The following is a 22,745-nucleotide window of genomic DNA, read 5'->3' as shown; positions in this document are numbered from 1 at the left end:
AAAAGCCCACATATTATCATAAGTTTCTTGCACCAAAAATTCTAATTGTAATTTAGTTTTACATAACCATTTTACTCTCTCTTTGACACTTGGGAATTTACTGGATAATTCACTAAGAATGGCTTGTGCACAGAAAAAGTTACGGGTATTTGCAAGTGCTGTCCGCGCAAGTTTAGCGGCCGATTCCCTAAAGAAATTATGCAGATCAGGCAACGGCACAAACACTCCCACAGAATCACTGCAGAACGTAATTTGCACATGCAATTCTAATCTTGGGGGCCAATTCTGAGCACTGTGTAGCGGAGGATGCTGCAGACCACTGTTATCTGATACACTGGACTGAACAGCATCACTGACTACTGTGATCCACTCACCTGAATTATAACGCTCTTCTCCATCATTTGATGATTATTTAATGAATTACTGCCGATATGATCAATAGAAAATGTACACGAACTTCTCTTGGGTCTGGGCGATTAATTAATTTTTATTTTCAATTACGATTTTGGCTTCCAACGATTATGAAAACAAGATAACAGAGATAAAATTATTATTGTGCCGCATTCCCTTTCGCAATGACACATCCCGCCGTTATATCTTTATATGAAAATAAACTTCGAAACTGGTATTTCTCTGTGCAGTCAGTGCCGTGTCTATGAGTTGCGTGAAGTGACCGGAGAAGAGATTGAATCTTCTCACGGCTGATGCACACAATGGTGCGTGGACGTCTGTCACTCAAGCGCATTTGCTGCAGCTAGCTTATTAACGTGATGGCTCACAATGTAGTAAATCATAACATAAGTGTCACGTTCACTGTGTGTATCTTATGAAGAAAATCGTCGATACGCAGCTCTGTTAGGAAGAGAAAGTTTGTTTTTTGTGAGTTAAAGATGGATCGAAGTGAACATAAATTGAGAGAGTGTAGTCTTGGCCCATTATAGACTGGAACAAAATACGTTTTTGATTAGTCTTTTTTGGCTTGTTTTCCAAAATAATATCTAAAACTCCTTTAAAACAGTGTACATTTACTTTAGGAGCTATACTGCAGAAGAAAAAATTGTTATCTGAGAATGATGAATACAATATTTAATCAGGGCTCAACATTAACACTTTGTTCGGGACAAGTGGATTTTTGAAAGGGCAAGTGAAAGAGAATTTTACTTGCCCGACCGGACAAGCAGACTGATTAAAACATCAATAACTAAAAAATAACTGGCTATATTTGTGATAGGCTAGGCCTGTGTCACTTATTAGAAAGTACATATTCTTATTCTGCTGTTAAAAGTGATCCAGAGCACGTAATTTTATAATTCGCTAGCGATCTAGTATCAGCTGTGCCCTGTTTGATTGACAGGCGGCCTATGTGTGTGTGTGCTGAACATGCACGTGGGTTTCGAAAATGCTAGTGCTAATGCACACCTGAACAAATACATAAAATTCCACCAAAATGCCCGTCTTGGTGAGGTATTCATGTAAACACAATGAGTTACGTCTAAAGTGAACGTAAACAGCGGGGGGAAAAAATTTGTATTAAAATGTCGGACTTGTAAGTATAAATGTAAGCTAACAGACCTGCTGCTGTCTAGTGTAGTGTGTCATTACAATAATCAAACAACCATAACAAGAAAATGAGAAAACAACTCACTGTTCTTGACGGAGTGACTTTAGTAGCTAATAAAAAGTATTCATGTATTATAATCATACAGTAAAGACCAGTAGTAGTTTTATGTTGCATTTCATTCTGAATGTTTACTTGAATACTTGATAGCCTACTGCTGTTAAAAACTTTCAAAGCTGTTAAAAAAGCTTTTTTTTGTTCTATTATTTTTAATCTATTTCTATTCATTGCTGTTTTTTATTGTTATTTTATTACTAGTCTTGAATAATTACTTAAGCACTTGAAACCATTCCTTCATATTTAACTATTTTATTATTTGTTGTGCTTTTGAAGCTGGTATTGAGAATAGTCCATTTTCACTACCGACTACTGAAATTTTGGTATGGTGATAATGTATAGCCTTTATTGTACATGGAAGATCTTGCTGCAATAACATGATGTAAAAGTAGATCACATTCCATAGAAGTGTGAGGACCCCTGCTATAAATGATGGCGATGGAGGCTTTCCTTTATTTGGCTACCATACGTAACATAAAATTATTATTTTTTTCTACTGTATTTTCCAGGCCTACAGGAAATTACCTCCTCTCTTTCTCTCAAATTCACTCAAATACAAACACGTACACACACTTTAGACAGTATTCTTTTTCCATCTGACCTGCAGCATAGCTTCTTAAAGACTAGCTCTTTGTAGTCCTCTGTCTTGGCAAATCAAACTCTGCGATGTCGCAGCTCAGTGTTCCATTTGAAAGACTGAGCTCTCTGTATTTAAGATCTGGAGCAGCCTAAACCCTCAATAACGCCTAAACCACAGAGCAGAACGACAGCTAAGAATGTGTCATCACAGGAGAGAGTTATGGTCAGATATGTGTTATTTAACCAATCTTGTTCTAGTCATAGTGTGTTGGAAATAACCTCTCATATCCAATAGCTTTAGGAATGTCTATCTCGCTTGCTTTCACACACATATATCTAAATCAAATGCAAACTGGTCATCATTTAAATAATTGGTTGCTGGCTGCCCTCACACCTCTCTCTTGCTCTCTCTCTCCCTGTCCCCTCTCTCTTGCACACACACACAAAACATTACCATCCCCTTAAAGGAGCCAAATCATGGAAAACAGTATTTTCCTTGCTCTTTTAAAATAACTCCCTCACCAGTCCACCTAGACCATTTATAAAATCTAAGCTTAGTGCCAGGGGCACCAGAACCCAGCCAACATCCCCGTTGGCAGATATTAAAATATCCATACTACCTCTCTTGTCTGGCAAGAAAAGCACATTTCTGCAATAAGCTTTGCTATAGTTTTAGCACCTGATAATATTTCAAACTGGTAAAGGTGTTTTTTGCCTCTGCACTAAGAAAAAAAGGCAGATGTGTACATTTCTACCCGGGTGGTTCTCTCAATATTTAACCCCAATATATGAAATTTATATTTTGCATAAAAAAGCCTGCATTTAAGACCATTGAAATGTTTTCATTGACATTTTCAGAACACTTCAGCACTTTTTAGCCCCCAATTCTCATTACTGTAAACACGTCCAGACGTTTTACTATTCCCATTGTTTCTTCCATGTACAAAAAGGTTAGCCATTCATAACAGATGTCATTTATAGTACATATAGACATAACAGTAGTAAAAACAGAGAGAGGATGGAAAATGGTTGTGTAAAATTAAATTATGACTTTTTTGCCACAAGAAATATTGACTAACATTATTAACGGACTTCAGGGGGACAAAAGTGTGAATATGTCCCCTTTACGGCATACACTGTCCTGTTGGCATACTGACGGCCTACACACCCACAGAACATGAGTCAATGGCTTCTGGCATGTTTGTTACCACATCCTCTTATGTCCATATACATGGATGGCAACCAGGTCACTTGGGTCGTGTCACGATGGTGATATCTGTGCAGGCTAAGTTTGAAAATTTGTTTAGGTAAATTTGAAACTGTCATACAATCAAGAACATGCCTCTTGTTAGACTAGTTTTTATCACTCGTGTGTTATTTTATTTGTTTTGCCTGGGGTGTTCTCATACTTATTTCCATCAGTCATCAGTCTTAAAATAATTTCCCAGGTTAAATACAATATAAAGCATCAGTTCACCCAAAAATGAAAATTCTTTCATCACCCTCATTTGTTCCAAACCTGTATGACTTTCTTTGGAACACAGAAGAAGAGGTTTAGCTTAATGTTCAAGCTGCTTTTCAGTACAGTGAAAGTGAATGGTAACTGGGGTTGTCAAGGTAAAAAATTAAAAATTTAAAAAGTATTTCATACAATTCGTACGCTATTTCCTAAGTCTTCTGAAGTCATTTGAAGCTTTTTCTGAAGCTTTGTGTGAGGAACAGATCGTTATTTCAGTCATTATTAGCAGAATATCGTTCATTTCATCTGCACATCTGCATATTTTATCTTTGTGCCTCACAGTTGGTCATGAGTCATGTGAGGACCAGTGTCGTCTAAAAGTTATTGATGTCACAATTTATTTTTGTTTTTATAAGCTGGACGACGAGACTAAATTATTGTCTGTGGTAAAATTTCTCTCAGATGCGATTAGCATTTTAGTGCTTAAGTTACATTTAACCCGGAATATTCCTTTAAAAGCACACGTGATGTGTACTTTCCTACAAAATGTGTTTATTTTAGACATTAAATGCTTTTTTTCTGACTGCTAGAACACACCCTGGTAAAGCTTCTGATGAATGAGCTTTCTGTGTTTTTGTGGGTATATAAAGCCCATACACCCCACTACTCTTGCACTCTTACCAGGCAAAAGTGGCACAAGTTGGAAATAAAGAAGCTATTGACATTTTTTGTGTGCGCGTGAGGCATGGTGATTCGTTTTCGAGGGCTTCTGCATCCTCCTCACCCAGCCCTGATGTTTCAGGATGTCATGGTCAGCCTGGACAGAGGAAATTGGCGTGTGGGTTGTTATTGCTGCTGGGCGTGGGCCGCCTGTTTTTTGTTTTTCTATGAAGGGGCCTGTGTGGCGTTAGTGCACACCTGGCCCCTCTGTTGCCAAGGAAACCGTGTGAGGGGGTGCACAATCCTGTCCAATAATTTGCCTAATAAACTCGTGAATTTTAGAGAAACTTAAGAAATCACTGGGGTTTCATAAAATTGATAGCGGCCAAACCTGTCTGATTTAATGCAACTATGTGATTGGCTCCTGAGTGCATTTAAGTTCAATTAGCCATTACTCATAAATATTAGTTTAACCTAGAGGAGGTTGTTTTGTGTGTTCACATGGTGTGGCTGGAAGCTTTACAGATGACCAGCTAATAGCCGCTTGCCCCACACAATCACTGACCGATTGTGAAAAAGATGCCCCACCCACTGACCCCATGACTTCTTTTTATGAATGTTTCTGTTTTGGTTGGTTTAGCTCATATGTTGGAATATTCATGGCTTCATCCTTGGTTGATTTCAGGTCCTTAAAGACTCTTTAAAAAAATTGGAGTCCATTTTTGTTAGCAGTGAGATCATCTATATGCCAGTGTGCTCCTAAAAATGAATGAAATATACTCCCCTGCCTTCTGTTGTCAATCAAACAGACAGTCCCACCCCAGAGTTGCACCGTTGGTTGAGTCAATGTTATTTCCACAGAGCCACAGTGTTTAGTTGGACTGGGTATTATTAATAGAGATTTCCCGATTCGATTCCGATTTAAATCTGATTTCAGTTCGATATTGATTCATATGGGTATATTTTAGTTATAATGTCACTTTTGCTTACATATGTTAAAAATGCTCTCTTGGGGGCCTGGGTAGCTCAGTGGTAAAAGACGCTGGCTACCACCCCTGGAGTTCGCTAGTTCGAATCCTAGGGCGTGCTGAGTGACTCCAGCCAGGTCTCCTAAGCAACCAAATTGGCCCGGTTGATAGTGAGGGTAGAGTCACATGGGGTAACCTCCTCGTGGTCACTGTAATGTGGTTCGTTCTCGGTGGGGCGCGTGGTGAGTTGAGTGTAGTTGCCGCGTTGGATGGCGTGAAGCCTCCACACGCACTATGTCTCTGTGGCAACGCGCTCAACAAGCCACGTGATAAGATGCGTGGGTTGACGGTCTCAGACACGGAGGCAACTGGGATTCGTCCTCCGCCACCCCGGACTAAGGCGAATCACTACGCGACCACAAGGACTTAAAAAGCACATTGGGAATTGGGCATTCCAAATTGGGAGAAAAAGGGGAAAAAATCAACAAAAAAATGCTCTCCTAACTAATGCTCTTAATTATACGGGGGACCTTCTAATTAGGTACAATATGAAAATATTAATTTTACTAATTATATTTTATAATTTTTTCATTATTTTGGTCACATTTTAGCTTTTTAAAAATCAATGTATTTAATCAATAAGTATGATATTATATTGCATATATTATATTTTGTTACATGCTTGTTTATTTGCATAATTTTTACTATTTACAGGTATTTATATTGATTTGTTGAACATGTGCTACCATCTCTTTAAGGAAACCCTCTCCTAGTGTTAAGCTTTTTGGGACATCAGTCTACAAATGGCTTTTATTTGTCTTTGCATATTAAGATGGGATAGGACAGAGTATTTTAGCATTAAAAAAATTACACACTTCAGCTTTAATCTTTTTACATTTTAGAATGGCAACCGGTTCACAGATGGCACAAAGATATGCATGCAAAACCACAGGCCTATGAGCATAGTTAATGACGCCCTCAGAGCTGTCTGATCAGTTTCTTAAGAAGTATTCAAAATCCGCCACATGATCATTATGTAAACAGTACTTCAAATTGTAGTGGAAGGACACTATACTGTTTTTTTTTTTGTTTGTTTGTTTGTTTTGTTTTGTTCAAGGTTTTTCATCTGTTAATAATTTTTTTTCTAGATTCTGGCTAACCTCGTGATGGAAACCTTGCACCCTGAACTGAGGAATATGATTGTACCACGGTTAAAAGGAAAACTTCAACAGAGACAGAAGGACTGGATGCTGGTTGGTTTTCATATGTAAATTTTGAAGCTGTAAAGTAGCTGTTAAACAAAGATCATTTCTATGTACACAGTGTGACAGAGTTTGTAACAGTGTGTCATGTATTTTGTGTACCTATTTACAAGCTATTTTTATTGTTGCATCATGCAACTATTGGTATTAGGTCTTTTATAAGAGATTAAGAAATGAGATGCTACATCCCAGCTGAAAAAAGAAAACAAATAAAAACCAGCCTAAGCTGGTTAGCTGGTCTTAGTTGGTCTCCCATCCAGTTCTGGCTGGTCAGTTGACTGGTTTCAGAAGGGTTTTGGCCACTTTTCAGCTGGCCAAGCTGGGGGACCAGCTTAAACCAGCAAAAACCAACTTAAACTGGCTAAGACCAGCCAACCAGTTTAGGCTTGTTTCAGATGTTTATCTCAACAAGCTTTAAATAAGTATCATTCTTTGTCCAATTGTACACATTTTGTTGCAATTATAAGGGATACTCCATAAACATTTTGATGGAATGGTTATACAATTAAATCATTACCACGTAATTATGAAACTTTAGCTTTTATTTTGTGAAGAAGCTCAAATTACGGTCCATATGTGTTTATGTGCTGCAATATCTGAGGTTTGTTTGTTTACTCTCAGATCTCTGATGCAGTGTACAGGCAGGTGCTGGCACAGACAAGAACCCAGCATGAAGCCCTGGTGCAGGTGTGTGAGGTGGAGCGCCCCCGTCTGGACGCTGCTTTACGTACAGATATGGACCAGATCATCACCTCCAAAGAGCATGTTGCTGGAAAGATTCGTGGTAAGAACACAATAAAGCAGCACTGATCTTTTACCAAACTAAGGAGAACACAGATACAGTATTTGTCAAAACGTGTACTGTGGCACCTGCTGTGTTCAACAAATTCCAGGCTGTTTTTTTTGTTTTTTTTACATGCATTAAATGTGAATGGGGACTGGGGGCTGTCAAGCCCCAAAAATAACAAAAGCATCACAAAATTATCATAAAAGTGATCCATATGACACTTGCACAATATTCCAAGTATTCTGAAGCCATACGACAGCATTGTGTGGAGAAAAGACTGAAATGTATTATTCTGCAAAATCTCTCCTTTTGTATAATAATATTACAGTTTTGATGTGAAATTTTTTTTAGGGTGAACTATGCCTTTTTAAGATATGCCTTATTCTTATTGAATAATAGTAGTTGTTTTAAAGCACAGGTGCTTTCCCAGAAGCACCTGTTCTAACACAGCAGGGCCCATTGTTTGTTCATGAGTCATTGTATAGTGTAGCTGAATTTGGCCTTTCAGCTTTCATAATTGAGCTTTTATGCTTTGTGCTCTACCGCTTTTTTGGTTTGATAGCTCATCCTACTTTAACATTGAGTTCCCATAATTTAATGAGTCACATAGTAAAGCATAATAAAACTTTTTTCCAGTAGCTTCGGCCTTTCATCATCTTAAAGCCTAAAATGACCAGGATATCTCTCATAACCTTAATGGAAAAACCACATGCATCTGACATGTGTTTTTGAATGTGGTTTTTGTGTGGTTTTGGAACATTAAACGTACCCCCAATGTTTTTGGTGTAATGGTATGCGCTAATTTGCAAATTTCAGGCGTCAAATCCATGAAGTTAATATGCTCCCACATGCATACTTGTGATTAACGTGTTCATGTGTGAAATTCATGTGTTTTTCCGTAAACTAAGTTTTAGTGTGCTAATGTTCCACTTATCGTTTTCTTGAAGCTTTTGTGTTGCCCCGTGCTGAGCAGCTTCTGAGGAGCAGTGTTCAGCCCTATATCAACTCCATCCTGGAGGCCCTTATGGAGCCCACCAGCAGAGGATTCTCGGAGGTGAGGGACATCCTCTTCCGTGAGCTGTTGGAAGTCAGCAAGAACACAATGAACGATAGCAGCAAGGAGAAACTGGCAGAGGTGAGGAGTTGAATTCACTTTTTTTTTCTTTTCTTTTTTTTTTTACTCAAGTACAGTACCAGTCCACATTACTAGTGCTTGCTAAGGACCACATAGCCTTAGCAACCAACCACATAGAAACTTTTGTTCACCTTATCTAAGCCTTCACAATTCAGTTGAAGTGTTTTCCTTTCTCTCTTTCCTTTATTTCCAGCATATGGACAGGATTTCCATGCTGGCCTTTCACCCGGTGAAGATGCAGAGCTGTTATGAGAAGATGGATATGTTGAACCTGGAGGGTCTCCAGCAGAGGTTTGACGTAACAAGCCCGTCTGTGTTCATCCAAAGAGCTCAGATCCTTATGAGACAGGTCTGTCTCCGTCTCTGGTCTCTTTCTGTAAACATGCACAGTTCTTGTCATTTTTAGATATGTCATGTGAAGAAGTTTTGCAGGACTTGGCAGTAGCACCTCAAGTTAATTTCATAATAAGCATTGTATAGATGAAAAAAAATTGCAAACGATTGTCCACATTGATTTAGCAAGAACATGAATCGATGAGGAAAAATGGTTGAAGAATTTTAAAAAGGTTAATGTGTGCCACCATGTGGTTATACGTGGTACAGCAGGCATAGTGGTCATTGAGAGCTGTTAACAAGTGCAATGAAAAGTTATAGAGCAGCTAGGCTTTAGACTTTAATTGAATGATTTTCTGAAAAATGTCAAAAGTTGCTGGTTTTTATATTTTGTTTTATAAAATCCCCCTTGAATGGATAAAGCAAATGGACAATGCAGTGCATACATTTGAACAACTGCTCCACCAAAGTCTAGATGGCCACAGTGGAGAGGATACCTGCAAGATCTTGCAGCGCTGTCAGGACCGAGTGCTGAAAGTAAGTGCATTGGTTGGGTCTGCATTTTTTAAAGGGTATTTTAGCCTAGTGGTAAATTTAATTGTGCAGGCAACTGAAAGGATGTTGATTCAACAGTTTTGCCCTTGTGTAGGGCACTAAATCTAAAGTTACTCCAGGGGAATTGTCCTTGTAATAAGTGTTCTGTATATTGCTTTGGATGAAAGCGTCACCTAAATGGCTTATTGGTAATTAATTAGTGTCTCTACATAGCCATGTACAGCTAATAAGACACATCATTTCACATTGTTTATGGACCCCTACTGTATTAGACTTTTTTTCCTTTTCTTTTTTTCTCAAATCTTGATTCCTTTTCACTATCTGCAGAAATATGACTACGACAGCAGCACAGTAAGGAAGAAGTTCTTCAGGGAGGCATTGCTTCAAATCATCATTCCATACATGCTGAAACAGCTCTCACCATCCTGTTCACCAGTTAGTAAAGCGTGTGCCTACTAGAGTTTAGAGTTCTGTAATATTTTTATTTAAAATTCCAGATCCCCTCCCTTTCAATACCACGTTTTCTATTTCTTTGTGACCTTCGCCGTCATCATGCAATTTTCTCGGTGACATCTAGGATTTGCCCAAGTTCAAGGAGCTTATCTTTGAGGACTTCTCTAGATTCATACTAGTAGAGAGCATCTTTGAGGAAGTGGTTCTGCAGTCAGTCACCAAGGACATCTTGATGGGTAAGACAATATTGAGCACATTTCATTAGATGGATATTGTATTGTAACTATATTTAAGCAATTAGATTTAAGAGGCCTAGTTATATTTGTTAATATAGTCATCGCTAAAGGGACAACATGCAGCCAAATGCTTGCAATCCCTTTAGCCGTAACCAGTTTTAGGAGTAATTGGATTACAAAGTAAATAGTTACTGTAATCAAATTACTTTTTTAGACACAAAGAAGTCAAATGTTTGTAATCAGATTACAATTATTGACTTTTAATGAAAGTAATTACTTTCAGTACATTACTTGGGTTACAAATATTAAAAAGCTATGGGAACTCATGTTCATATGTACATCTGTTTGTGTTTCTGTGACAGCTGAAGGGTGTGCGAGAATGAATAGAAAATAGACATTTTGAAATTGATCGGAAAAACCAAAAATGTTGTGTTTAGAAAGTAACTTAAAAGTGATAGTAATGTGAATACTTTCAATGAAGTAATCAGTAAAGTAATCTGATTATAATTTTAGAGAAGTTGTTAGTCATTTGTAGTGGATTACTTTTTTTGTAATTTACCCAACACTGGGCTGTAACTATATTTGCAATATAGCATGACCTTGAGTGCCTTTAAAACATTAGAATGTCACAATGAAAATATTAAGTACTCAAGTTTTCATAAAAACATTATTTAAAGCAAATTCATAAAGTGCTATCCTTCCGCTTGAAGATGTAGTTCATGACATAGGTTAATAGTTGGTCCGTAATTATATTGGTGCTGTGCAGTAATATACAGTAGCTAGAACAGGTTTCATGTCATACCTGTTACTATAACATGTATTTTAGCGTGTCGGTAGAATCTGTATCGACCAATCTGCTTAATAACTTATGAATATGGAACCATATGTATGGGCTACCCTGTTCCTCTCGCTTACTCTATTACTTTGTATCTCTGCAGCTGTAAAGGAGGCTGCGGTCCAGAGAAAGCATAACCTATACAGGGACAGTATGGTACTGACCAGCAGTGACCTCAACCTGCACCAGCTGGGAGAGGACAGCATCGACTGGGCTGGCCAGTTCGGAGATGTTAAAGCAGAGAAGCGGGGGGGTGATGGGGCCAACAGGAAACGCAGGCAGATAGTCTCTATGATCCATGTAGAAGGGATGCCTCCACTGCCTTATGAGTCTTGCCAAGAGGTGCCAGGTGTGGATGGCATCCCAGAGGAGAATGAGGGGCAAGAAGGACAAGATCTTGCAGCAGAAAAGCCTTCAAATTTGATCGAGAACAAGGGGCAGGTAGGACTAGATCTTGCTGCTGAGAAGTTTCCAAACTCAATGGAGAACAAGGGGCAGGTCGGACGAGATCTTGCAGCTAAGACGCCTATAAAAATAGTTGAAGATGTGGCATTCAAAGAAGAACCAGGGTCTCCTGACAGCATCGATGAGATCCGACACCTCATCAACCCCGTTGTGGAAGTTGTTGTCCCTGCTTCCTTAAAAGAAGATTTAGAAGAAGAAGGTTTACAGTTGACCAATGGAATTTTGCCTCTGGAGGAGGGTGATGAGGTGAAGCACATCACCATGGTAACAGAGATGGTGCCAAAGCAATCGCCAACAAAAATGGAAGGGCGTACTGATGAACTTGATGAACAGACTTTAAAAACAAACCTCTCGGATGAGCAGCAGAGCTTGTCAGCAATTGAGAGCGCCATTCAGCAGATTGAGATTGCAGTTCAGGAAGACCCCGGCGAGCACCTAAGTGAAGGTGTCGTTGACTCTGATGGGGAATTCACCCAAACATCAACCAAATCCAGCCCTCGTCACCATGATGACAGTGGCTTTCAGTCTCCAGCCAACAAGAATGTAGAAGAAGGGAAGCCTCAGCCTATCACGGAAGGACTGAACGCAGTGGACGCAGAGCAGGTGACGTTTACTCTGGTGGAGGGAGTGAAAACTCCAAGCATCAATTTAGACGTCAAAGCTCCTTGTGATGCTTCAGATGCAGGAAAGGAATCAAAAATTAAAACCACAGATGACGATTGTTTGCAGTGATTGAGAGTTAAACGCAGAAACCAGACCACATGGAAACATTATTTTATAAAAGGTGCTTGCTGGGACTCTTGTTTATATTTTTGTTTCTCAGCAACACTCTTACGATTGGTATTTCAGTCAGGCTGGCGTTATTTTTATTTTATTTTAAATTACCTTTTTTTTATTATTATTATTATTCTTTTAGTTAATTTTGACTTGTTTTGGTATGCTTAAGCAATGAGCAATTTACATGTGTTTGTTGTGTTCTGTGTGTATATATAGAATATTCTCTCAAACATACATTTGTATGTCCTCGTGTCTTTTTTTAAATTTTACGTTTTTACTCATGATTCCCACAGTAATAATTATGTGGCAGAGGGTTCATAATATGAACTATTAATGTCCTTTACAGCTCTACATTTCCTTATTTCTGTGCAAATCATCACATTTGGTTGCTGGTGGCATTCCTTCATCCCTTGACATCAGTGAGGGTTTTAGTTTCTGTCATGAGGAGATTCCTGAGCTAATGTAGATGTGTTAAAATAGACTCCACCTGACTGTACATGTATGCAAAGTGGATTGGCGCATTAGACAGTATCTTTGAGTTGTAGAAAACTACAGTGATATTTGATACAGGGCCAGCTGAATCATTACATAAAACTAAAGTCTGTTTTCTTTTCTTTTTAATTCCGTTTACTGTGGAGATATTCAAACACTTATGAATGCAGCATAATTGAGCACTTATAAAATGTGTGAATGCATTCCTAATAAATTAAAGCATATATTTTTATTCCTCTATTACTTTTTGTGATTTATAAAGAAATCCAAAGTGACCTTGCTGCTTTAGAATGCATTAATGCATAGCATGCATAATACAGATTGCACTGGACACCTGACCTTTTGTGCCACAGTGTTTTATAGTTAGCACTGTGACTCGCACTGTGACTCGAGTGCTGTACGTCCTCCACCAGTGTGCAGTACAGCTAGTTAGTTGTTTGCAGAGAGAGATTCAAGCTTGTTGCATGTTGTGGATTGGGGTTATTGCAGCTGTCAGATTAAAAAAATCCTCAATTTAGATTTATAGCATTCTATTAAGTAAATTCACATCCACATATTTGCTTGTTTGAAACAAAGCATTATTTTATTCCCACAGAAGTATATTTATATAAATATATATTTTGGGGTTGTATCTATTTATTTTAAGAGTATGTGAAGTGTGACACTTTCACCCTCTTTTTATTCTATTGTAAGATAGCTGTGAGTAAAATAAATGGCAATACTTTTGAAATGGTTTGTGTGTTCTGTAATGGTTTTGCGTGTTGAATAAATTTAAAGGAATAGTTCAGCCAAAAATGAAAATTCTCTCATAATTTACTCACCCTCATGCCATTCCAAATGTGTATGACTGACTTTCTTCTGCACAACAGAAACGACAATTTTTAGAAGAATATCTCAGCTCTGTAGGTTCATACAATGCAAGCGAATGGTGACCAGACCTTTTGAGGGTCCAAAAATCACATAATCCATATGGTTCCAGTGGTTAAATCTATGTCTTTAGAAGTGATTTGATAGGTGTGGGGGAGAAACAGACCAATATTTAAGTACTTTTTACTATAAATCTCCACTTTCACATTCTGAAAGGGAAGGTGGATATTTATAGTTAAAAAGGATTTAAATATTGGTCTGTTTCTCACCCACACCTATCAAATAGATTCTGATTTTTGGAGCTTCGAAGATCTGGCCACCATTCACTTGCATCAAAAGGGCCTACAGAGCAGAGATTTTCTTCTAAAAATGTTGGTTTCTTTTCTGCAGAAAGTCATACACATCTGAGATGGTATGAGGGTGAGTAAATGATGAGAGAATTATTTAAAACATTTTGGTGAACTATCCCTTTAAGACATTAAGATGTAAAAATATTCTATAAAATTATAGTCCTTTTGTAGACCATAAAAATGTCCTGTTCATACTCGATTGCAAACACAGACTCCCTAAAAACTTATTACAAATATCTATACACATTAAAGGGATAGTTTATCTAAAAATGAAAATATGTACAATTAAAGAGAGTGGTGATTGAGGCCTATCACCTAACCTCCCCATAGTTCAAAGCAACCACAGGATTTATTCTTTTATATGAAATGTTTATTTCTTGTAAAGCCTTTGTGTAAAACATTAAAATCAAATCTGTGTGCTACAACTTTTCATTTCAACAGATTAATCCAAGGCCATGTTTCAACAGTTTATTCGATTTAGAAATAAGGTGTAATCCTATTTTTAAACATTCCACAAAGACAAATCTCATTTTTTTTAAATGAGTAATGAATTGCACAAACCATGGAGCCCAAAAAGTGAGAAAGAAAAAAAAAAAGTGCCTTGAGGAATAGTGCATTTAAATAAAAGTGGTGAGGATTGTAGATTTTCTACAGAATTGCACTAATTTTCTCCAAACAAATGAATGCACAGTTTAATATCTCACATTCCAACTTTTTGCTCTGTTTCAACGTCTCTGTTGCTGGTGAACATTAAGTAAGGCCAGATGATTTTTATCTCCTTTTCAACCAATGATTTCTGTTCCCCCTTGAGCTGTAATTTCCAGTATAACACAATTAAGCCTGATCTTGACTCATGATGGAATTATACTACATACCATCACAAGGTTTAAAAACTAGTGTAATTTCCTAAAAATAAAACCACCAGTTAAGTTTAATTTAGCAAATCTTGCACAATGTATTTTGTGTAAAAACAGGAAATTAGCTTAATCAGTAGTTGTAGAATGTGAAAAACCTTTCAATAGGGCACATTAATATTTATTACAGTCCTGAAACAGACCATTTGGATTGGTCATGTGCTCAGCACCACATAACACCATTCTGACAGGCTACAAAACATTAAGTTCAGGCACTATAGATGCTCTCAATGAGGTTAAAATGTAACAAACACTGTCCCTGCCAGTTATCACATTCTTTTGCCATGTTGGTCAACCCCAGTCTTCATTAAAACGTGATTTCTTGCAAGCTCTTAAACATTTTCTTAAAAATTCTGTTAAAAAAAATATATACATCAATCTGTGTTCAAGCAAAAAAAATCTTGCATCTCTTATTGTTCAAAACAATAACCACACTGCTTGTGGGTTCACACACCTGGCACCATGAAAAAAAAAAAAATCTAAACAGTTTTCAGTGAATTAAGATCACAAGCTTTTCGGGCTGTTGTATTTAGTTTTCCGTTCCTTCATCCCTACTCCTCAAATGTGATTCAGGAGTGGGAAAGCCAGGAAGTATCCCAGGACAGAGCCCACGATGACTCCCAGAAAGATCCATATGTTGTAGGACATGACGCAGAGCATGAGCATGTAGCCTAGTGTCACCTGCAGGACGTGTATGGCGGTCTGTAGGCTGTGCAGAAGCCAGCTAGAAAAGGAAAGAACCAAAAATGGACACTGCAATTTATCATAAGTCGTCAATATGCTGGAACAGCTACGGCTAACATTCAACAAGGTGGCATAGAACTACTATTACTGTTGGCTCCTGCATGATACATTGCTTGGATAAAAGAGTCTGTTAAATTATTAAATGTAAATGTGAACTCAACATCACATACCTCATTGTTTTTCCACCTGAACAGATTTTTCTGAGATCATAACAGTTCTTGGAAAACACTTTCTCAGTAATGTTACCTCTTAGCAGTGGATGCGGTGCCAGCAGTGGCACTGGTACTCTCAGTGGGAGCTAATGAGATCTCAGAGGGGCTGCTGGCCAGAGCGGAGCTTCCCCTTTTACACCCCATGACAGGAGCAAAGCAGGCCTGATCAGCAGAGAATGACACTGGGGCAGCAGGATGTGTAATGGGGGATTGTGTCTGTTTTCCGATGTTAATCTTCCATACTTTTAGAAGCTCATAGAACACGGTGAGCAGGAGAACAACAAAGACTGACAGCACCATTCCTTCAGAGAGAAAGACTAAGTAAGATCTTAGTTCAACAAAGGGGGGTTAAATCCTGTTAAAATTAATAAATCTGGCCGCTGTGGTTGCTAGAAATTCACTGCCATGTTTCAGGCATTATGGAATGCAATTTTGGTTGCAGTATATTTTACATTTCACTAGTGTATATTTATTAAATTTTATAAATGTTAATATACAATACCAACCTACCAGAACCACAAAAATCTGCTTTACAAACTACATTTTTCTAGTTATGACATTTTGGAATTATCCATTATAAATTCAAGCGCAGGTCTGGTAAAAGCACACTCTCGCTGTCACACGCAAGCATGCGCGGAGAGAAAGAGCACACAAAAGAAGCTGCATATATACAGTATATCATATATGCTGATTTGCATACATCTGATTTGCTTGGTTTAAATGGCTTAAATACCCAAATTTCTGACATGTTTTCAAACTGGTTTTAGAACAGCCAAGCAACCATGTCATTGTGTCAATGTACTTGTACTCGGAAACATTAAATTAAGATACCGATACAAAGTACGAGTATTTACCTCCTCCAAGTATCGCCCAATACGAGTACTACAGAGTAGTATTTGTGCATCTCTTCAATAAATGACATGAAATGTAACATAAAAACACCCCAATGTACATAATGGATATTAACATTTTTTTACAAATATTTCAATAAAATGTCGTCAAATGTGATGGGATGCACTGTGACTTCAGGGAACGGCCAATTGATTTTCACCGTAGTTTTAACAATAGTTTACTGTAAAAGTGCATGTATTGTCTTGTTAAACATAATATACATTTTCACCATTACATATAATGTAAATTAAACTTTTTACTTCTAAAAAAAACTTTTTTTTTTGTAAACGATTAAGACAAATTTTTATGTAATGAAAATAAGTCGTGCTACATATAAGCAGATCAACATGGAATCAGTGCTCAAAGAACTCTAAATTTCAAGGATTAGATTAGATAGTTTGTTTATCAAATATCTTGGCTAATTTGGTTATGCTTAATGATAATACCATTAAGCTCCGCTCAAACCCATTTGTCCATGTTTCCATCCATTTTATAGAATATGTGAAAAAATCTGGGCCTTATAGAAGCTAAAAACTAATGTACTTGTGCATCTGTGAGTGTAATATATGGCTCATCATCTACTGCATGACTTTGTTGCACTTTAAGTGAATACACAGGAAACCAACCAACAAAAAGAAACCTGTTGCTTCTTGGATACCCACAGTATTGCTGAATGTCCAAAACAACAGAACATTTAAGCTCTTGTCTGTGAAGGTGGAGCATTTCTGTAACAAAGAGTCTAATGTCAAAACTATGTGATCTAGCCTTGTTTTCTGGAATATTCAAAGCTCACCTTTGTCTACTGAAGGTGAAAATAAATTAGGTAACTTCACGGTGAGGTATTAACGTCATCTAACATCTCCTTTTGTGTTCCATTGATACAAGAAAGTCATACAGGTTTGGGAAACTCAACTAAAATGAGTTAACTAAATTAGTAAATTAAGGGCATCTTAAAGGGATAATTTCCCCAAAAATTAAAATTCTCTCATTTACTCACCCTCATGCCATTCCAGATGTGCATGACTTCTGAACACAAACTAATATTTTTAGAAGAATATTTCAGTTCTGCAGGTCCATACAATGCAAGTGAATGGTGGCCAGAACTTTGAAGATCCAAAAAGCATATAAAGGTAGCATAAAGGTAATCCATAAAACTCCAGTGGTTTAATCTCTATCTTCAGAAGTGATATAATAGGTGTGGGTGAGAAACAGATCAATACTGAAGTCCTTGTTTTACTATAAATTCTCCTTCCTGCCCAGAAGGTGGCGATACACGCAACAAATGTGAATCACCAAAAACAAAAGAAGAATGTGAAAGTGGAGATTTATAGTAAAAAATGACTTAAATATTACATCTATCATATCGCTTCTAAAAACATGGATTTACCCACCGGAGTCATATGGATTACTTTTATGCTGTCTTTATATGCTTTTTGGACCTTCAAAGTTCTGGCCACCATTCACTTGAATTGTATGGACCAACAGAGCTGATATGTAATGTTATTCTAAAAATCATTGTTTGTGTTCAGCAGAAGAAATTAAGATATACACATCTGGGATGGCATGAGGGTGAGTACATAGTGAGAGAACTTCCATTTTTTTGTGCGGAATATTCCTTTGATGATATTTGCTTTCACATGCCATTACATTAGTATTTATATTGTGCACCTTATGTGCATATTTCACTACATTACTACAAGTTACATTCATTTAAACAACTTTTGAATCAGAGTGGTAAAAGAAAGCCAGATGATTTTGTGGGACATAAACTGTCATATTGTAGATGTATGCATATATTGTATGCTATGATCATGTTAGGTCTTGTCTGTAACTCCCATGTACCTGCAGGCCCATGCACGCTCCAGAAATCAAACAACAGGGTGACGTTACTGGACCCTTCAAAGTGCATCTGTTGAGGGTGGAGAACAAGAGGACACAATCAGCAGACTTTATAATTAGTGACTTATTTCCGTTGACTCAACTTCACACATCTGCTAAGGGAGGGGTGGTTTCACGTCACAGATTGTCACATCATCCCATGAGAAGAGTCTGTAAATGGGTATCAAGACGTAATAGAGCTAACAACACTTCAATTACCTTAGACAAAATAGTGTCGTTATAATTCGGCCCACCAAAGCAGTACTTGACATTTGCAATAGAGTCATTATCTACAAACAATTCACACCACGCGAATCCAATCCCATCAAGTTTAAACTTGCTTAACATTTGCCATCTAATTCTCTACAGCATATTTCGAAAGAGCTTTTGTTTGCTTTAATTACAAGAGGCAGAACTGCTTTCCGTTTCAAAACACTGTCTCTTTTAAATACATGGGAGAACTTCAAAATAAGAGACATAGATTAGGATCAGAATGGAATGATAGCAGACTTTATGTGATTTGGGCATATTTACTCTGTACATCTGCAGGTGCTACGGTTTTAAAAATGGTAATAAAAGGGTGTGTGAGGACGCTTGTGACAGTCACATTACTTGAAACAGCATGAGGAAGACTGACATTGCAACAGCAAAAAAACTTGTAAAAACAAGTGTTCTGCAGGAAGAATGAAAGGTAGACAATGAGGTCACTGTTACTCTTCAGATCAACGGCATTCCATGTCCTGCTGTAATCATGAGCAAATATGCAGTTCTGTCTTCAGGAGTAAAATTTAGAAATTTCATCCAATCCATTCCAGGCATTGAAGAATTCCACTTTATGCTGGCAATAGAGTATGTACTGTACACATAGTGTCTTGTACAGCATATCTACTGTTTCGCATTTGTCAGTGGAGACAAGTGCCTCTTAATACGTTTCATATCAAGAAATGCCCAGTGATATCTCAGAGCAGCTTGAATGAATACATCTTTTATTTGCTTAGTGAAACATTGGCCTTGGAACGAAAGTGGATATCAGGACAAAAACAAAAAACCCCACAGCTGTCAGCGGTTATACCCCTGTTCAAGAGAAGCCTTCAGTGCCTAGCAAGAAACAGCAACAATTTACTCTTTTTAATATAACAGAACCAACTATTTAGATGAAAGCCCATGAAAGTACGTGTTAGATAACTAATAAACGAACTGTAAAGTTGCTCAACGACATAAAATAGACAAAATTAATTAAAAAGACGAATCTATTATCTGAATGCCTATATTTAAAATAAGCCCATACATTAGCTTGAATTGGATAAAACTCCCATTTACATTTCATATATTATATGTGAATATTAAATATTAATGTTACGGACATTTTAGTGGGCTGAGTGCAGGCATGTGCGCAACTTACATTCATGATGAACTCGCGTGCAGCCCTCTAAAATGAGTTCAGGATAATGCAACTTTCTCAAATAAGAGAGAATAAACGTCCGCTATGACAGGAACGCACTTTCAATACCACCTGCGCAACAATAGCCAACTTAGCCGCATTTTTCACTGACTTTATAAGCCAACTGCTAAGTCGCGCGCAGCCCAAACATAAGATTGTTGTTACATCACGAGGCTTTTATTTATATCTGCCGCAGAGGACTCAGGGAGTTGAAGTCCTTAGGGTCGCCTGCTCTGTGAGGCGGAAATTACCTGAATAAAGCTACACCTGCCACTCTCACTTTTTAAAAGCACTTTAAAAAGATAACTGACAACTATAGGTTCTACCTGATCTACCTGATTTTTAAAATAGAAGTAAAAGTTTTAGAGAAATAAATACATATTTATTGAAAACATAGTTGAAATGACAGTAGTGTCATCTGCAAACTTCAGGAGCTTGATAAGGACCCCTCTGTCAAGCTCCTGAAGTTTGCAGGTGACACTACTGTCATCAGCCTCATCCAAGATGACGATGAGTCTGTATACAGAAGGGAGGTTGAACGGCTGGTTCACTGGTGCAGTCAAAACAACCTGGAGCTGAACACGCTCAAAACAGTAGAGATGATTGTGGACTTTAGGAGGAACACACCAACACTGATCCTGCTCACCATTCTGAACAGCACTCTGACAGCAGTGGAGTCATTCAGGTTCCTGGGCTGTACCATCTCACAGTACCTGAAGTGGGAGACCCACACTGACTCCACTGTGAAAAATGCCCATCAGAGGTTGTACTTCCTTTGCCAGTTGAGGAAGTTCAACCTGCCACAGGCGCTGCTGATACAGTTCCACTCAGCAGTCACTGAGTCTGTCCTCTGCACTTCAATAACTGTCTGGTTTTGGTTCAGCTACGAAATCGGATATCAGAAGACTTCAAAGGACAGTTCGGACCGCTGAGTGGATTATTGGTTGCCCCCTGCCCTCCCTTCAAGAACTGTACACATCCAGAGTGAGGAAAAGTGCTGGAAAAATCACTCTGGACCCCACTCACCCAGCCTAATACCTCTTTGAACTGTTGCCTTCTGGCAGGCGCTACAGAGCACAGAGTACCGGAACCATCAGGCACAGGAACAGTTTTGTCCCTCAGGCTATCCATCTCATGAACAGTTAAAACTGCCCAATTGAGCAATAATTATGTGCAATACACAGCTTAGTTTATTTATATTTATCCAACATACCATACCTCTTCTGCCATTACATTCCCTTTCATCTGTATATAACAGAATTGTATTTGTACATATATATAAATATACAACAGTTAGTTCCGGTCCTCAAATCTGATTGGACGAGAGACGTTCCATGAGTACTGATGGTCTCACACCATCATCACTCGGACGCTTCACTATGCATATCACTCCACTTGTGTTCATGCTGTTCTAAACTAAAGTGTAAGAGCAGTGCAGATGTGTTAAGAGCTACTGTATATGTGTCTCTTTACATGTAATATTTTGACATTACATATGTTAGCCAGCAGGTGGTGGCAAAAGATCATTTTTGTGTGTAATATGAGCCAGTTAGGTGACATGAAGTCAGCATCAGTCAGTGTTTACATACAACAGCACCATGTAATCGCTTGTATTACTACTACACTACTAAAGCTAGGAAATAGCTTTAAACGGCTTTAAACGAAAAACTTCAGCATTACGTCTCATCACAGCTGAGAGACACAACAGACTGACTGATTACACAAACTCAAGGCGCTTACCTCTTACCAGACTTTCCACATTGGAGAGGACATACTGTTCAAAATGGCGGATAAGATTGCGGTTTCTATAGTGAATGACTCTTGCGCACTGGCTGCCACAAAATAGGGAAAATGCCGCTTGGACGGCTATTTTTCCACTGAGAAAGCTGATCTTCAGAAAGCTGACAGCATCTCTGCTTGGGAGTGGCAACAGGTGATGGCACATGCTCCATCTCTCTCTCTCTCTCTCTCTCTCTCTATCTCACTCACACACACACACACACACACACACACACGCACACATCCATCCATCCATCTTTGTTTATCCAATAACTTGGCAGAAACAGCTCAAGCCATGATACTATTTCTGAAGTGACATTTTTGAATTACTAACAAAGGCTTGGAGGCATCATTTGGTTTGAACCAGTGACGGCAGATTCTGATCCGTCGCATAAGAAAGTAGTTCCATGCACAAATGCGTTTTTATGACCTTACTCAGTTTTTCCTAATTTTTTTAAATGTACTTGTTCATTGAACTGTTGTATATAAGCGATATCACACTCGCAATCATGCTATATGGCCCTAAATCAGCACTGCTGTGTTTCAGCCGCAGGCCGAGTGCCATAGGTAATCACAGTAGTGCTGATTTAGGGCCATATAGCATGATTGCGAGTGTGATATCACTTATAAGGAATTTGTCTTGGAGACAGAAGCTTCCAGTGCACAAACAATACAGCAACAAAACAGATATAATAATAAAAAAATAGAATAAAAAGTGAATAGAAAATATAAGTATATATTTATTTCTATATATATATATATATATATATATATATATATATATATATATATATATAGAAATACATATATACTTATATTTTCTATTCACTTTTTATTCTATTTTTTTATTATTATATCTGTTTTGTTGCTGTATTGTTTGTGCACTGGAAGCTTCTGTCTCCAAGACAAATTCCTTGTATGTGTAAGCATACTTGGTAATAAAGCTAATTTTCATTATGATTCTTCTGATACAAAGATGTAAATACATATAAAAACAA

The 22,745-nt window shown here is 37.9% G+C and overlaps 2 protein-coding genes across 2 annotated transcripts in view; one reads left to right on the top strand and one right to left on the bottom strand.

Annotated features, from left to right (window-relative positions):
* The window catches only part of niban2a (niban apoptosis regulator 2a), a 44,869-nt gene extending 31,468 nt beyond the window's left edge, over nucleotides 1–13,401 (top strand). The window contains exons 7-14 of the mRNA XM_051677911.1: nucleotides 6,490–6,594; nucleotides 7,225–7,387; nucleotides 8,338–8,525; nucleotides 8,719–8,874; nucleotides 9,282–9,395; nucleotides 9,741–9,848; nucleotides 9,991–10,102; nucleotides 11,041–13,401. Coding sequence (XP_051533871.1) covers nucleotides 6,490–6,594; nucleotides 7,225–7,387; nucleotides 8,338–8,525; nucleotides 8,719–8,874; nucleotides 9,282–9,395; nucleotides 9,741–9,848; nucleotides 9,991–10,102; nucleotides 11,041–12,134 — 2,040 coding nt within the window. The 3' untranslated portion in view covers nucleotides 12,135–13,401. The remainder of the gene's footprint in view (nucleotides 1–6,489; nucleotides 6,595–7,224; nucleotides 7,388–8,337; nucleotides 8,526–8,718; nucleotides 8,875–9,281; nucleotides 9,396–9,740; nucleotides 9,849–9,990; nucleotides 10,103–11,040) is intronic.
* Nucleotides 13,402–14,342: 941 nt separating this feature from the next.
* LOC127429181 (probable low affinity copper uptake protein 2) lies at nucleotides 14,343–20,126 on the bottom strand. Its single transcript, XM_051678048.1, has 4 exons — nucleotides 19,930–20,126; nucleotides 18,492–18,558; nucleotides 15,793–16,060; nucleotides 14,343–15,526 (listed from the first exon to the last, which is right to left on the bottom strand). Exons 1-4 carry the CDS (start codon nucleotides 19,933–19,935, stop codon nucleotides 15,361–15,363), a joined length of 507 nt encoding a protein of 168 aa, XP_051534008.1. The 5' UTR covers nucleotides 19,936–20,126; the 3' UTR covers nucleotides 14,343–15,360.
* Nucleotides 20,127–22,745: the final 2,619 nt, after the last annotated feature.

This window comes from Myxocyprinus asiaticus, chromosome 38 (assembly GCF_019703515.2).
Source record: "Myxocyprinus asiaticus isolate MX2 ecotype Aquarium Trade chromosome 38, UBuf_Myxa_2, whole genome shotgun sequence".
NCBI classification, from domain to species: Eukaryota; Metazoa; Chordata; class Actinopteri; order Cypriniformes; family Catostomidae; genus Myxocyprinus; species Myxocyprinus asiaticus.
This window is presented reverse-complemented; position numbering and strand designations above follow the sequence as displayed.

Coding starts and splice junctions, on each gene's coding strand:
- LOC127429181 (XM_051678048.1), bottom strand. Junction 16,061..18,491: donor GAGCGTGCATGGGCCTGCAG/GTACATGGGAGT, acceptor TTCTCTCTGAAG/GAATGGTGCTGTCAGTCTTT. Junction 15,527..15,792: donor ACCGCATCCACTGCTAAGAG/GTAACATTACTG, acceptor TTCCTTTTCTAG/CTGGCTTCTGCACAGCCTAC.